The sequence below is a fragment of the Astatotilapia calliptera genome, chromosome 3 (genome assembly GCF_900246225.1).
Source record: "Astatotilapia calliptera chromosome 3, fAstCal1.2, whole genome shotgun sequence".
In the NCBI taxonomy this organism is placed as follows: domain Eukaryota; kingdom Metazoa; phylum Chordata; class Actinopteri; order Cichliformes; family Cichlidae; genus Astatotilapia; species Astatotilapia calliptera.
In genome coordinates, this window is record NC_039304.1 from 38,924,109 (window position 1) to 38,939,386 (window position 15,278).

The window sequence follows — 15,278 nt, forward strand, 5'->3', positions numbered from 1 at the left end:
GATTTCGTGTTGTTGGTTTTTTTTTTTTTTTTTTTTTTAAATCGTAAGTCAAATTTGTTCCATGTAAGTTCGTACTTTATGTTTAATGTGAAAATAAATGCAGCCGCCCTTTTCTACAAATCCCCTGTGGGAGAGGAGCTGGAGTGGGCAAGTTAGTGATTTGGAGGTCTGTGTTTCTTTTACTTTTCATTGTCAAACAACGCAGGAACACACCAGTGTAACCAGTTTGAAAAAAGAAAAGAAAAAAAGATCCGTTACCACGATAAGCTAATGTCACGTATTTTTAAGCAATGGACCCCAGTACATAAATCCAAATTCCATTCAAATATATGATGAGTCAGAAAGCTTTAATGAGTCATTACTTCTCCATCTGTTTTACAAGCCACTGCCAACATTGCTCATACATTTGAGTAAAAAAAGCATTTTTTTTACATTACTGTAAAAGATTTTTTTTTTTTAAAACCAAACTTTTATTCAGATTTTTTTTTTTTTGCACACAGAACATGTAAACGCACAAACATCCACTCACTTACACAAGCATGTGTCCGAGTGTCATTACCAAATTCAGTCATCATTCCCCTGAAAAGGCCAGTTTTGTTCAGGTTTACACCTTGTCTTTTACTTTTAGTCTAGAGCTACCGGTTTTGTGGACTACATGTGATTGAGAGCGCTTCACTCTGGACTCATCCTTACACTTTTTTTTTTCTTAAGCAGTTTGAACATGGGAAAAAAAACAAAAACCAACCAATTGATAGCGAGGTTTGGAGGGGGTTTCACCCGCTTGCCTCAACGATTAAAATAATAAAAGTAATACAAAAGTACATGACAGTGCTCATGTCTAAACAATCAGTTTATTGGTGCTGCCTCAGAAAACAAGTTTATTTTGAAAATCAGTCACTAGGAATGTGTTTGTACTCGAGTTAAATTCTAAATAAACAAGTTTATAAATGGTTCATGAAAAATGATGCGAAAAGTATAATGCAACAGTTTGTCCCTGACATTTATTCCGAACATTTAAATCTCTCGTTTCATCGTGTCCTACGTGGCGGAGCGTTCGTATGGATGGGTGTCAGTGGTAGAAGTGGAGTTATACTCCGAGATGATGTGATTGTCCATGTGGGGCTCAAAGTCCCTCTGAGCGTATTTTGGTGGTGGAGGCTCAGAGTCAGGGGGGAGGTTATGTTTTGAATCAGGATCAACGTGGTTGGGGGGCCGGAGAAGATTCGGGTCCATGCCGAGTTCGGACTTTCTGTGCGAGGCGTTGAATGTAATGCTGTGTTCAGAGGGAGTAGAGGAGGAGGAGAAGGCTGTGTGGTTCAAGTGTCCGTCAATCAAACAAGACGAATGCAAGTTAGCAGGTGCAACAAGACCCACCGAGAGTGGCTTTCCCTCGCAGTTCAGCACCGACGCCGTCTCCTCGCCTGTCCGTCCTCCCGAGGCCGGACTGGAGGAGTGGAAGTCAACTGGAAGCAGGTTCACGGTGGACGGCGTGGCAGCTGTTGTCAAGCCAATTAGAGTCAGATTACTGGAACAGGGGGAGTTAGGGGGTGAGACATCATTCTGAGTCCTGGAATCACTAACAGAAACGGGAAGTGATGTGTCGTGAGAGTTGACTCCTGAGTACATGCCGCTACGTGCCGGGGGACCTCCAGCAGCACTGCTGAATCGATGAAAGTCAACGGGTGATGCCCAGAAGGAGTTGTGAGTCTTATTCCTGCAGCTGGTGGAGGTAGAGTGAGCAGGAGCTGGCTTCTCTTTGGACCAGCCAGCAGCTGAGTGGAAATCAATGTCCGATGAAGAATTCACAGGATTTAAGTCGACGGGTGAGAGGATGGAAGATATTCCCATCGTGCTCTCCCTGGTGGAATGTAAAGCTGAGGAGTTTAAGGAGTAATAACGAGAAGCCGTGGGAGTCGAATCACACGCAAAAGAAGAGGAAGAGGGAGCGACAGGAGGTTTGTGACCGGAGCGATCGAAGTCAGTGGTTAGTGCTCGGACTTTAGAGAGAGCAGCTGAAACGCTGCTCATGTTGGCCGGCTTGCTGCTCAGTGCGAACGTGCTGGTCAGATGTCTCTTCAGTGCAGAAATGGGCGGGATGGACTCGCTGTCGTCAGGCAGCTTCGCGGGCGAACAGGAGTCGGTGGGATTTAAACTATGCAGAATTGGTCCGGCAGAGGTGTGATCTGAGTGGAGGTCTTTGTTAAAGATAGGGGAGCGGCGTGGACTCCCAGCATCTTTGTGTTTTAGTGGTGGCGGCGTGTTCCTGTTGTATGACCGAACCGGGCTGGCCTGTCTGAGGAGCGGAGGGGCATCCCTCCCCTCCTTCCATTGCTTGAGTTGAGATGGCGAGTTTATGGACGTAGCGTCCTGATTCTGGACTGGCTGCTCCTCAGAGAAAGTGGATTTCCAGCTGTCCTGCTGTTGATGAGCCTGACTAACGCCACACGGATCTCGGTAGCGCCTTTTTTTGGAGTCTGGGGAACAGCTGGCGTCAATGTCCAACGGGGCTTCACGTTTAGGTGCAGCGATCCTGTCCAGGTCACTTAGGATGGAGGCCAAGAGGTGGCTGTCAGAGGTTGAAGCTTCAGTATGTCTTTTATGAAGAAGATCAGTCATTACGCGGGCAGCATCCTGGTCTCCCATTGGTCGAGAGCCCACGCTCACAGAGCCCATGTTTCTGTGACTGTCGGCGTTGGGTGTCTTTGGATCTGTCGCTTTGATTGGTCCTTCTACATCAACATCCAGGTTCTCCACGTCCACCTCGTGATCGCTGTTGTCAATGGCGATCAGTCTAGCTGCCTTGGAACGGCCCGCCAGCTCTGTGTCCGACCCATCGTATCCTCGGTCCAGAATGTCAACGGGAAGCTCTCCGATTTCAGCGTCCAAAACGCCGCCCACACTGGCCGAATGCACCAATGGAAGCGGAGGAAGGTCTGAGAAGTCGACGGTCTGCTGGCTGCTGAGTGGGCTGCTGCTGATACTGCCGCTATTTTTGTTGTTGGCGTCGTCGTGGGTGCTGTCGCTGTCCAGGGTGATGATGACCGGAGAGCTGACAGAGAGAAAGACAAAGAAATAAAATCAGAATAAAATCAGAAATAAATAACAGCAACAACCCTCATCACTTGAGTCTTCTGTGATCAATAATGGTGTTCTTCTACAAAGGGATCAATACATAGATCAATCCCACCTGAAGTACATATTGTGGTAAAAATCTTAACGTTATCCATCCATCCATTCGCTTCCGCTTCTCCTTTTCAGGGTCGTGGGGGGCGCTGGAGCCTATCCCAGCTGTCATAGGGCGAGAGGCGGGGTACACCATGGACAGGTCGCCAGTCTGTCGCAGGGCTAACACACAGGGACAGACAACCATTCGCACTCACATTCACTCGCACATTCACAGCTAGTGGCAATTTGAATTATCCAATTAACCTATCCCCACAAGCTGCATGTCTTTGAACGGTGGGAGGAAGCCGGAGTACCCGGAGGGAACCCACACAAACACGGGGAGAACATGCAAACGCCACACAGAAAGACCCCGGCCTGATGGTGGAATTGAACTCAAGACCTTGCTGTGCGGCAACAGTGCTAACCACCGTGCTGCCTATCTTAACGTTATTAAAGATTTTATTCAGCATTTGTGAGCATTTATAGCCTTATTAGTGCAGAAGACACCCACATGACATTTGTTGGACTGGTGAACACATTTTAACTCTGCAGTAAGCACAAAACTGAGTTGGTGTCAATTTTTAGCAGAGGTTAAAACTGCTTTTTTTTCCTGGAAATTTTTACTGTACTTACGGAGCTTACAAATAATACATATTTAATCCTGTAATGTGTATCGTATCTGTGAAAAACCCAAATAAAACTTTTAAGAAACCATCTGCACAAATAGCAAAAATTATTCATTTAAATTAAAATTTGTATCTGCAAAATGATATTTATTTTCCTTTTTTCTTCCTAGTAAAAGGTTCAACAAACAGGTTTTTTTTTGGCATTTATTTAATTGTTCAGGCTTTACAAGGTGAAAAACCTCAAATTTGGACGTTTTATTTGGGGAAATTGTAAAGTTCAGCCATTTCTTTTGTTATTAACCTCCTAGGACCTGCCGTCCACATATGTGGACATCACATTTTGGGTTATTTAGACTAAAATACTCAATTTTGCTCTACATGGGCCTGATATCCACTTACGAGGACATTATACTGCCACTGTTCTATCAAAATTTGAAACGAATATCCTCATATGTGGCTCTTATTTTTCTTAAAAACAAAAATAAGGTTAAAAAAAAAAAAACTTTGTTTTTACATTCATCAGGCCCCAATATGCCCAAATATCAAAGAAAAATTAAAATGCATGTCGTGGAAGAGTTTGGGTCTTAGGAGGTTAAAGTAACGTTTTGAACAAAAAAGTAGATTCTACTCATGTTTGCATCACCAGAAACAAAAATGAAATTGGACAAGAAAATTGCAGTCTCTGCACCTACGTGAATGTTCCCCGCAGATGGCTATAATCAAGCTTTTCTGCAGACACAGTGTCTGAAGGTTAATAATGAAACAAAAGATGGAAGCTCTGCCAATAAAATTTTAAGTCAAACAGGCAGATTTCCTCAGGAAGGCAACAGAAGTGGAGCCATCATCAGAGATGGATGAACTCTCTAAACACAAAGGAAAGGAGTTTCAATGCTTCCTTACTTGCCTCATTTAGCAGAGGATACATTGAAGCATCATTCATGAAAGGAAAAGAGATAATGACATCACAAAATTCCCTGAGACAAACAAAATACCTGCTAAGTGTTAGATGATATTAATGTTTACCATCCGTTACACGCTACAACCTGATGTTGACCCTTAAACAGCTGAACTCTGAACGCCACGCTGCTGCAACCTTAAAAATTACCGTATTTTTCAGACCATGAGGCGCATTAAGGGAAACAAAACAGTCAGATAACTTAAACTTTACTCAACTCATTCTTCTTGCCTTGTCTACTTCCGTACCATTGATTCATTAATGTTGAATTCTCTCGCAGCTGCTCTATTCCCATGTTGTTGCAGTATATTAATGACCCAAATACATGAATGTACTATTGCTGTGTGATTTATTACTATTACTGAAGGTTACTCGCCATACCAATACCAACTAGATATTTAAATCTTAATATAAATGAGTAACAGTAGAGTGGACATTAGGTAAGACTGCACTTTTTGCAGCAATCTTGTATAGAAAACTATTCCACGCGTATATAAAACAGGTCTGTGGCTCCAAACCGTAGTAAAGGGACCTCTGACTAATACGCCAGGTTCCGTGTTGAGCTTGTAGCCGAAAACTAGCTTTACTTTGTTGTCTGCGTCAACTTTGCTAGCGAGAGACAGAGAGAGGCGTTGAAACGCTACTCCACTGGAACTTATTGTTTCACATGAACACCGTGTACAGTCAAGTCTTAATAGCTTACTTACAACTGGACTTGTCAGGCACTCTTTTTGGCTGCAGTGGTCATTATTATATTTACATGCTTCCAGCTCCCGTTTCTGCTCGGTGACAACTTGTACTTTTCAACTCTCCTTTTTTTGCACACAACAGGTATGGCAGTCCATTCTCCCTGCAGCATGGACTAAACTGCCCATGAGGCTACATTCTTTAGGGCTATGCCTGTAACACTCTGCCTATTGCCTTGATATAAAATTTTTAGAGTAATAATTTTCGCAAGTAGAGGTGACATGGGCCGTGAGATTGAGACACAGGCATTAGAGCCTGCTAATGCGTGTTTTGTTCGGGTTTCCATCCATGCCATGCCAGCCATGTTTTTTCGCACACAATGCATTCTGGGACGAGGACGTGTATTGGTTGTCGGCAGTTTTCCATCGGTGCTTTCGTTCAGCTAACCTGTTTTGTTTTTTAAAGTGTAACAACAGTTTTAATTAACTTGCCTATTAGTGACCTGGTTACGACTTGGTAGACCAGCACTATCTGGTCTTTGAGTCTGACGTTATTAGCCATGTCTGGGCCCAAACTCAAATGATCACTGCAGCATTACTGAGAGTTGAAAAACTGTCTAAATTTGCTCATCTGTAATAAAATGATCAGCGTTCTGCTCTGCCAGGTGTAACAATTAAGTTTAACATCCAGGCATCCATGAAAACGGAATTTACGTTAACTGAGTTAGAAGTTAGCAGGCAATTAGTTTGCTAGCTTCCATCTAAATATAATATACCATGTTCTGACCGAGAGATTTATTAAACAAATTAAAACGTACAGCTCTGCTATCACTTCCAACATAAATGACAACAGGAAACTAAACAGCAGTGACTTTTGTAGGGTTACTGAAGTTGGGCTAATGATAATGATGTGCTACGTGATCGCTAGCGCGACAAGCTATGTTAGCATAATATAAACAGTAAAGCTGGAGGACGAACGCTAACGAACAGAGGACTTATGTTTGCAAAGTTTGGTGTAAATGTTACAGAGCTGCGGTGATGTCACCGTTTGCAGGTCCTTAAACTTAGACTGCGTTACTGGATATAATGCCTGTGTTACAACTGTTGCAGTATAATACTGCTGCTGCTGGCACTTTGTTGGAATTGGACGTCATCACTAACATTGCAGGGTGGAAATCCCGTCAAGTCTGACGTCACTAGCCGTGTCTGGGTCTAAACTCCGCTGCAGGTCCATATATCAAACGATCACTATGGCATTACTGAGAGTAGAAAAACTGTCCAAAGTCTTTCATATTTAATAAAATGATCAGCGTTCTGCTCTACCAGGTGTTTAACAATTGAGTTAATTGAGTTTAACATCCAGGCATCCATGAAAACGGAATTTATTACATTTAACGGAGTTAGAAGTTAGCAGGAAGTTAGCTCGCTAGCTTCTATCTAAATACAATATAGCATGTCCTGACTGCGGGGTTTTGGAAACAAATTAAAACGTACAGCTCTGCTATCACTTCCAGCATAAATGAAGACAGAAAACTAAACTGCAGTGACGTTTGTAGGGTTACTGAAGTTGGGCTAGCTGGTATATAATGATGTGCTACGTGACCGCTAGCGACACAGCTATGTTAGCATAATATAAACAAGCTAACTTTTTTTCTCACTGGATAAAAGTTACCGTGAGTGTTCTCGGTGGTCAGGAACAAATGTAATCGCATGGCAGGATGCTGTAAAAGGACCAAACTTTAGCCAGGAGAACAACTGAGATAATCCATCCACAATACGAGGTTAGTCATTCTTATACTGCTGCATGGGCTGGGCTGTAGCTACATCCTAAGGTTTTAAAAACTGAGCTTAAATAAATGATTAGTGGTAATAAAAGCAGAGGGAGGTCAACAGTGATCACTGACTGTTTTAGGAGCTTTTCTTAAATAGAAGAAAATACTTAACATTAAACATGTTAGCAACACAAAAGCCATATTAAACGCAGACTACTTTAGGCCCGGAAGTAGGATTCATCACGTCATCACTTAACGACTGGATAGACAGGTGAAACACGATAGATCATGTTCTGACTGAGAGATTTCTGGAAAAAAAAAAAAAAAAAAAAACGTAAACGTACAGCTCTGTTATCACTTCCAACATAAATGAAGACAGAAAACTAAACAGCAGTGACGTTTGTAGGGTTACTGAAGTTGGGCTAGCTGGTATATAATGATGTGCTACATGCCGCTAGCGACACAGCTCATGGCAGGATGCTGTAAACGAACCAAACATCAGGAGAACCACCAAGATAATCCATCCACAATACGAGGTTAGTCATTAATATACTGCTGCATGGGCTGGTCTGTAGTTACATCGTAAGGGTTTAAAAACTGAGCTTTAAAATGATTAGCGGTAATAAAAACTACGAGAAGCCGACAGTGATCACTGACTGTTTTTAGGGGCTTGTTGAGATTAAATCGAACAAGATACAAAACATTAAAACATGTTAAAAACACAACAGTCTTATTAAATGCAGACAACTTTGGGCCTGGAAGCACGATTTATCATGTTATCACTTAAAGACCAGATACCGGTCATGGCTGCCCAAAGAACATCTGGATTTTAAGACAAACGGCTTAAAAAAGTTTTGGTACTTTACAACAAACCTTCTCAGTCGCCGTTGCCATTGGCAAGCAGTAGCCGCATAGACACCAGTAGTTTTCCCTCACTCTCTCGTCCTCGTGTGACGGATTGTTTTCATCTTCATCTAAACTAAGTACTTGTTGACTATTTTCATTCGCTCTCTTGGTTTGATCTGGTTCAAACTGGAAAGGTTGAACAGAAGCCATTTCCAGTGCACTGCTAACTGTGAACTCGATGCGGTGCAACCATATGACGTCACTACCCAGAGTGTATTGAGAAGTAAATAACAATGGCGGCCTACTGGTAAATGGTTTTATATAAAATGTGTTTAAAAGGAAAACATTTGGCGTATTTTAATACCACATGTGTTATTGAAAGCACAGTACATATTTTAACGCAAACATGTCTTGATAGCCGGGGTTCCCTTGAAAAGAAGATGCAGTGCAGCAGATCACTTTTGGACTAACAAAGAAAGTAATGTCTTGATGCATTCTCAATCATCCAGGAAAGTAAATCTCCAAAAGCTGATTCTGTTCATCTGGATGTAGCGTTTTGTGGGAGAAAGGTTTCGTCACTCATCAAAGTGACTTCTTCAGTCTCAGCTGACTGCAGGTTTCCCCAAATCTTATAAACCAGGGGTGGGCAACTCCAGGCCTCGAGGGCCGGTGTCCCTGTAGGTTTTAGATGTGTCCTTGAACCAACACAGCTGATTTAAATGGCTAAATTACATCCTGCAGTTCTCCAGAGGCCGGGTAACGAACTAATCATGTGATTCAGGTGTGTTGACCCAGGGTGAGATCTAAAACCTGCAGGACACCGGCCCTCAGGGCCTAGAATTGCCCACCCCTGTTATAAACAGTACATTTGCATAATGACTGAAACCAGCCCACTGAAGGAACAATGGGCTGGGAGGTCAGTTCCTTAATCTTAATTATGCAAATTGTCATGACCATTGATCAACAACCACTGACCAAAACCCACTGATCAATGGCCATGAGTACCATTCACAGAGAGTTGGGGAATGGCTGCAATCACAGCATTGTAAGATGGCGAAAGATGTACCCTTAGGCCCCCTCCTCGAAAGAAAGTAATATATCCTAAACAAACCAGAGAAATACAGGCAGAAAAATCCACCTTTAGGCTGGAAATGTAGCAGCGGAAATGTAGCAGCCTGTAATTTCTAAATAGCATTTCTGTTCCCCGTCTGTGAGCAAAGTGTGATGCAGGGATTGACAAAGACTTGTAGAGTGGATGTGTAACATCTCACATTCAAAAACTGATATCACCTGTGCAAACGGTACACCTGATAATGATCAACAGAAGTGTTTCATCACTGTGTTCATTTAAAATAACTGATTTCACAGTTAATCAGGTGACGACCACTTCGCTTCGTCTCAGACTCTTCTTTACGTGTTAATTACTGTCAGCTGTATGAATTTGTGTAACGTGCTAAAACAAACCTTTTTTTCCCCTCCCAGCAGTGTGACACCTCGTACCTGCTCTGCTGAGCCTTGCGATGACGTTTCCGGCGCCGTTTGTGGGCAGGAGGCTGCGCCCCGTCGGCGGTGATGGTGCCCTCGTAGATGATCTCCACGCTGGGGCTGCGGTCTTGTCTGGACCTCCGGCTGCTGCAGAGGGAGAGCATGGAGTGAGCAACTTCTGGAAACGTCATTAAAACACCTGAACCACAGGAAGCTATTGAGAGGTCTTCCTCATCTGTTGAGCTGAGCACTTCACACAACAGCTGGTGAGATGTTTCAGCTGACAGTTTTAGAGTCAGGAAAGCAACTCTAAAAAAAGAAATCAACAGTAAGAGGAGAAACAACACGCGAACATGAAGCCTTTTCATTGCTGAAAAGAAAATCCCAAACATTAATATTAGACTGAGGTTCATTTAAACTTAAGAAAATACAACAAAACTGTGTCTGTTTCCAGAATAAAGAGGAATACGTTAATGCTGATCTCTCGTGGTAAAGGATTCATTTTTCGTGCATCGTCCCCTGAATAAAGAGCTGCAGCTTAGTGATTAACCAAAGATAATCATTTTCAAAACCTAAACACTTGCTTCTTCTGTTTACCTATCAATCAGATCTAGCTAGAAGCAGCCATCACATCAAAATGTATAAACAATGTTGCTAGGCACCACTGGCCTGCGGGAACGCTTTTACATGAATATTTATGGGTTCAAAATCACATCCCCTGTGGGGAATTCATTTACATGATTTTGAAAATCACAAGAGGTCAAAACGATGAGAACCAACAGGTAACATCCCAGGTAGGAAATGTTTCTTAGTTTCACCATACAACCAGTGACATCATGTCTGCTTGTGCAAGTCGCGCTTTGTGGTAGCTTCAGTCGGCAAAATAAATGTGTCAAATTACCGAAAAACTTAGTAGCTCAAGTTTTTCACTCAAAGCACTGTCCTGTGATTTTAAAACAACCTTTTTGTCAATTTGAAGAAAATCAGAGTGCCTTATGGTCCGAAAAATACGGTACAAGTCAAATGAAACCCAAATCAGAGGTGAGGGTGGTGGGTGAAACCGGCTTATCCTGCAAATCAAAATTTGTCAAAAGCAGTCAATAATAGACCACTGATAATTTACACTCTTCTGGAAAGTCTAATAATAATAATAATAAATCCAGTGGCCTCTTACCTCTCGCCACCGTAGCCACTGCTCGCCCGCCTGTGCCTCTCCCTTCTCCTTCCTCTGTCTCGCTCCTTCCTCTTCCTCCTCTCTTTCCTCTTCTCCTTGCGAATACCGCCACTGCCGCTCGGCCTCCATGTGGGATCCTTGACATTGTTGTCCAGGTGGCGGCTCTTGCATTTCCTTTTCCCGCCGGGTTTTTCTCCGTGATGAGCGCTGTCGCTGGGGGACAGCGTGGGCGTCGGTGGCGTCCGCGGTGGTGGTGGGGGAGGACGTGGTGAGGACGAGGAGAGGGATGGTGAAGAGGCAGAGGAGGTGAGAGGGGACACCTGGGCGCAGGGGTACTCCCAGCTGGAGTCTGGCGGGCTGGGCGACGGCGGGGAGCTGGAGTCAGCGCTGGAGTCAAACGGAGGCGAGGAGCGGTGCCGCATCATGGCGGGATAAATGGAGCGATTTGGGTTGAACAGAGTGCCACTTTTCCTGTGCTGATTGCTGCTGCGTTCTTGCCTTCTCTTCCTCCTCTTCTCTCTTGCTGCCTCACTGGTGGACTTCCTGTCTCTCCAGCTCCCCATCTCCTGCTGCCGCTCAGTCTCTCCAGGCGTCGCCGGGCTGAGCGTGCACACAGAGCTCCTGCTCCGACCAGAGCTCCCTGACCATGAGCGTGCACGTGAGCGCTGTCCTGCCACCTCGCCAATTTTCTGCCCCTTGTCCTGCTCCTCTCTGTAAGTACCTGATGTGGAGGGAGGGATCGCTGGTAGGTAAGAGAGGGGAGGTGTTGCAGAGGGGGGAGGAGGAGCCTCCTCCTCTTTCTTCTTCTCTACCTCCTCTTCTTCTGTGTCAGAGGAGAGCTGCACCAACTCTGGCGTCCGTTCTGCAATCGGCTTCTTGTACCCAACGATGAGACACTCATCCTCTTCTCCCTGCCTTTCTCCTCCATCCTGATTGGCTGCCTCCGGCAGGGCAGGACTGAACGAAGATGAAGGCTCGGCGGTGGAGTAGGAGGGGCCTGGGGTTTCATCGTCCCAACCCGAAAGGCTAAGGACACTCGCTGTTTGGATGGGGTCATCTTGAGCTCCCACCTCCCTCCCCAGCCTCTCCTCGGACCCTCCCCCTGCCCCCCTCTCTTCATCCTCCCCCTCGGAGATGGCAATGACAGAGCTGCCATCGGACGAGCTGCTCATCCCATCCAGTTCCACTGCAGCGTCCGGTGGCTCGTACACCGCCTGCAGGTCATAGTTCTCCAGGCTGAGCGACGAGCGGGCGAAGCTGATGAGCTCATGCAGGAAGTGCTCAGTGCGTGCCAGCAAGAATGGCCGCAACTCTTCTTCTATGTTGGGTGTATTCTCCAGGCCGTGGCGGGCGAGCCTTGCCATGATGATGCGCTGAACGATGTCAACCAACGAGGTGTGCGAGCCATACAGCACCGTGAGCTCCCTCCGCAGCCAGGGGCGGAGCCTGTTCAAGTGGGCAGGGTTCCGACGGAAGCTATCTGCCGTGATGTCACGCTGTCCCTCGTTGCCGTGTACTCCGGCAACCCCACGGACCCGAATGCCACAGCGATAGAGGCCACGGCGAAAAGCCACCGTCTCTCTCTCCCTAAGTCGACGCACGGTTCCACCTTCACGCTGCAAACGCTGCCTTGCCGCTAAGCGAGTCATCAGTCGCCGTGATGCCCGGTCATTGGGGGCAATGGGTGCCACTGCCCCTCCAAGGCCTGTTAGTCCTTCAAATATCACACCGCGCTCCACCAAATCAGCACCTCCTCTTATCCTCTGTTCCTCCCCATCCTCACTGTCCTCAGCAACGACTGGAGGGTGAGGAAGAGGAGGGAGTGGAAGGGGAGGGGAATCGAGGTACCACTCCCAACTCCCTGCCCTCTCCTCCGCCCTTCTGGCCCCTCTCTCCCTCCGCCGCCTCCTTGTTGTTGTCTCGCCAGCCTCTGACACCCGGTGCCGCCTCAGCATTAGCCTCATTTGATGGCTGCTTCTTGCAGCTGACGCCATCGCTGCCACCATTGCCACAGTAGCGGCCACGCTGCTGCTGGGGGGCGCTGAGCGTAGCGTATATTCCTTGAAGTCATCCTCAGCTTGGTTCCGGTAAAAGATTGAAGCAAAGGGCTGCTTGCAAAGCGGACACTCTGGCTTTTTGTGAGACCACTCCTGGATGCACGGGAAGCAGAAGCGGTGCTTGCAGCGGTCCAGGAATGCCAAGTTGTTGAAACGGTCCAGGCAGATGGGGCACTTGGAGTCAGGCGACGCCTCCTCTGCTGCCATCAGATGGGGGCGTGCTGACGTTGAGGCGGAAGACGCGGGTGGAGACAAGGACGAGGAGGATGTGGCCGCAGTAGAAGATCTGCTAGCGTTTTTCCTCCTGCTGCCACTCTCTCGACTCTTCTGCTCTTCATCTTCCTCCAGCGCAGCACCACGTCCTGCAGCACCTGCGGCTGCATTGTCACGGCGGCGAACGCGCAGCTTCATTCGCGTCGGTGCCATCACCTGAAAACAAACAACGCAGGAAGAAATGTGTCCTTATTCAGCTTTCAGGATTCAGAACTGTTGAGTACAGGTGAAATGACACCTGCTGAGAACAAAAACAAAGTCCTGGATTACAAATTAATCAGGTCACATGGCTCCCCAGTGCTTCACTTTGATCTAAAAACACAGGAAAGCTGTGGCACCAACACAGCTAGCAGCTACTGCTTCTTTGTCACTCTTTAAATTTCGCTACCCATTTGACTTTCTGCTTTTATATTTGACTTTTTATTGAAAAATAACTTAACTGTAAATCAAAGCCCCTCTTGTGGTGCTGTTCTTTATAGATTTATACTTCACTGATGCTCCTTGTAGCCACTATGTTAGCGTGCTAACACTGACTAACTGAAGCTCACAGTCAGGATTGAACACTGCGGTAAACACTTTGCACCTGTCAGAGCCTCTGTTTGTTTAAATCATCCGTCTGTTTAACCCTCCGTCTGTGGAAACCCTTCACACAGTTGTATTAATATTAACACTGATTATTATTCTAATTATTCACCCAATTACCGACACGGAAGGACTCCCCTGAGTTTGTTAGCCTGCTAACACACCAGCTAGCTGTTACCTAAGCCTTCCATTTTGTTTAATTCTATCAATTCTATAAAGACCTTTAATTTTGCAAAGATTATTCGCGAAAAATCTAATTGTTTAAATTAAATATGTTTTTTTTGTTTAAAGATTTTCAAGCTAGGGATGCTCATCGTTGCTTAAAAACCCTACATGCTATCTCTGGCTAACAGAAGCTCCCTGCCTGTTAGCATTTAGCCCACATTTGTTATTTTCTACGGTCATTATAAAAATCTGCGTTTAATTACTTGGCTTTACTCTTTAATTCTTTCTCCATAACAACAATGATGTTTTAAAACATTATATTGTTTATTTTATTACTTACAACATATTCTAGCAGGACCGATGCCGAGGTTGCTACCAGACCAACATGCTAACCAAAGCTAGCCGGGTTCAAACAAACGGCTTCCCCCAGCCTGTTAGCATGCCTGTTAGCTTCGTACCTGAGCTGAGGAAGCAGCAGGCTCCGCGGGTTGCTCCTCATCCGGATTCTTTCTCCTCCTCCGGGTCGAGCTCCGCGCTTTCAGCGGCATCCGCCGTCACCGAGCTCAGCGATGGCCCCGGACACACACTGTATCGATCCGTTTAGAAACCGACTGCTGTGAGAAACACACACATCTGCCTGTCACTGTCCTCAGAAGCGACGCTCCTCACAGCTGGAACGAGAAAAACGCCGCGATGGATGATGGGAAATACAATGACAGTCGAGTTTTCTTCGTCTTCTTCTGTGGTCAGCCCCCACAATCAGTTTATCACTGCCACCTAGTTGGGTGGGGTGATGGTACGAGGATTCTGAATGCAATCTGCAGCACAGGGTGTGAGGGACAGCACGGGGGGATCTATGGGCTCAAATATTTTGCACTTGTAAATAAGGATTTGTATGTGTGTAAAAAAAGATTTGTATGTGTAAAAAGAATTTGTGTGTGCTTAAAAAAGATTTGTGTGTGGACTTAGCCAAAAAATACGTGAGATAGTCTGCACTCAAGTTTCAAGTTACAAGTACGAATTGTGACCCTATTTTTCGTCCTTTCATCTGATTGGCCAATGTCATGTCAATCAGAGAACACATGGGTTTGGCTTTTTTACACACACACAAATTCTTTTTACACATACAAATCTTTTTTACACACACACACAAATTCTTTTTTACACATACAAATCCTGATTTACAAGTACAAAATATTTATGACCACAATTTGAGCCCATAGGGGATCGCAAGATCGTTTCCATGATTAGAAAAATTACTTCAGAGCAAGAGAAGAAGACTCTCCGGGGAGTAGGCATATTATCCCACTTGGGTTAGAGAGGATCAAGGCTGAGATTGTGCATGTGTGCAGGAAGGATAGTGGATGTATTGGAAAAAAGAATGTTGATAAGTGCAATCTAGATGACTTGTATACCCCCAGTCTATATTTGAGATCAACTGTAGAACTACTGTAGTGCTGATCTTTAGCCTAAATTTAAGATGTTTAACAAC

At 45.3% G+C, this 15,278-nt stretch overlaps 2 protein-coding genes across 3 annotated transcripts in view; both read right to left on the minus strand.

The window, feature by feature from the left end:
- LOC113019455 (deleted in malignant brain tumors 1 protein-like) overlaps window positions 1-15,278 on the minus strand; it is a 616,212-nt gene that overhangs the window by 544,594 nt on the left and 56,340 nt on the right. The gene's annotated exons all lie outside the window — the stretch shown is intronic.
- On the minus strand, window positions 329-14,545 carry LOC113019454 (E3 ubiquitin-protein ligase Topors-like). Of its 2 annotated transcripts, none has more exons than XM_026163181.1 (4): window positions 14,245-14,545; window positions 10,710-13,195; window positions 9,551-9,682; window positions 329-3,049 (listed from the first exon to the last, which is right to left on the minus strand). In XM_026163181.1, the coding sequence occupies exons 1-4, from the start codon at window positions 14,332-14,334 to the stop codon at window positions 1,039-1,041; spliced, it is 4,719 nt and encodes a 1,572-aa protein (XP_026018966.1). In that variant the 5' UTR covers window positions 14,335-14,545; the 3' UTR covers window positions 329-1,038. The 2 variants fall into 2 exon arrangements, with proteins under 2 accessions (XP_026018966.1, XP_026018967.1); XM_026163182.1 differs by lacking the exon at window positions 14,245-14,545 and adding an exon at window positions 14,127-14,223.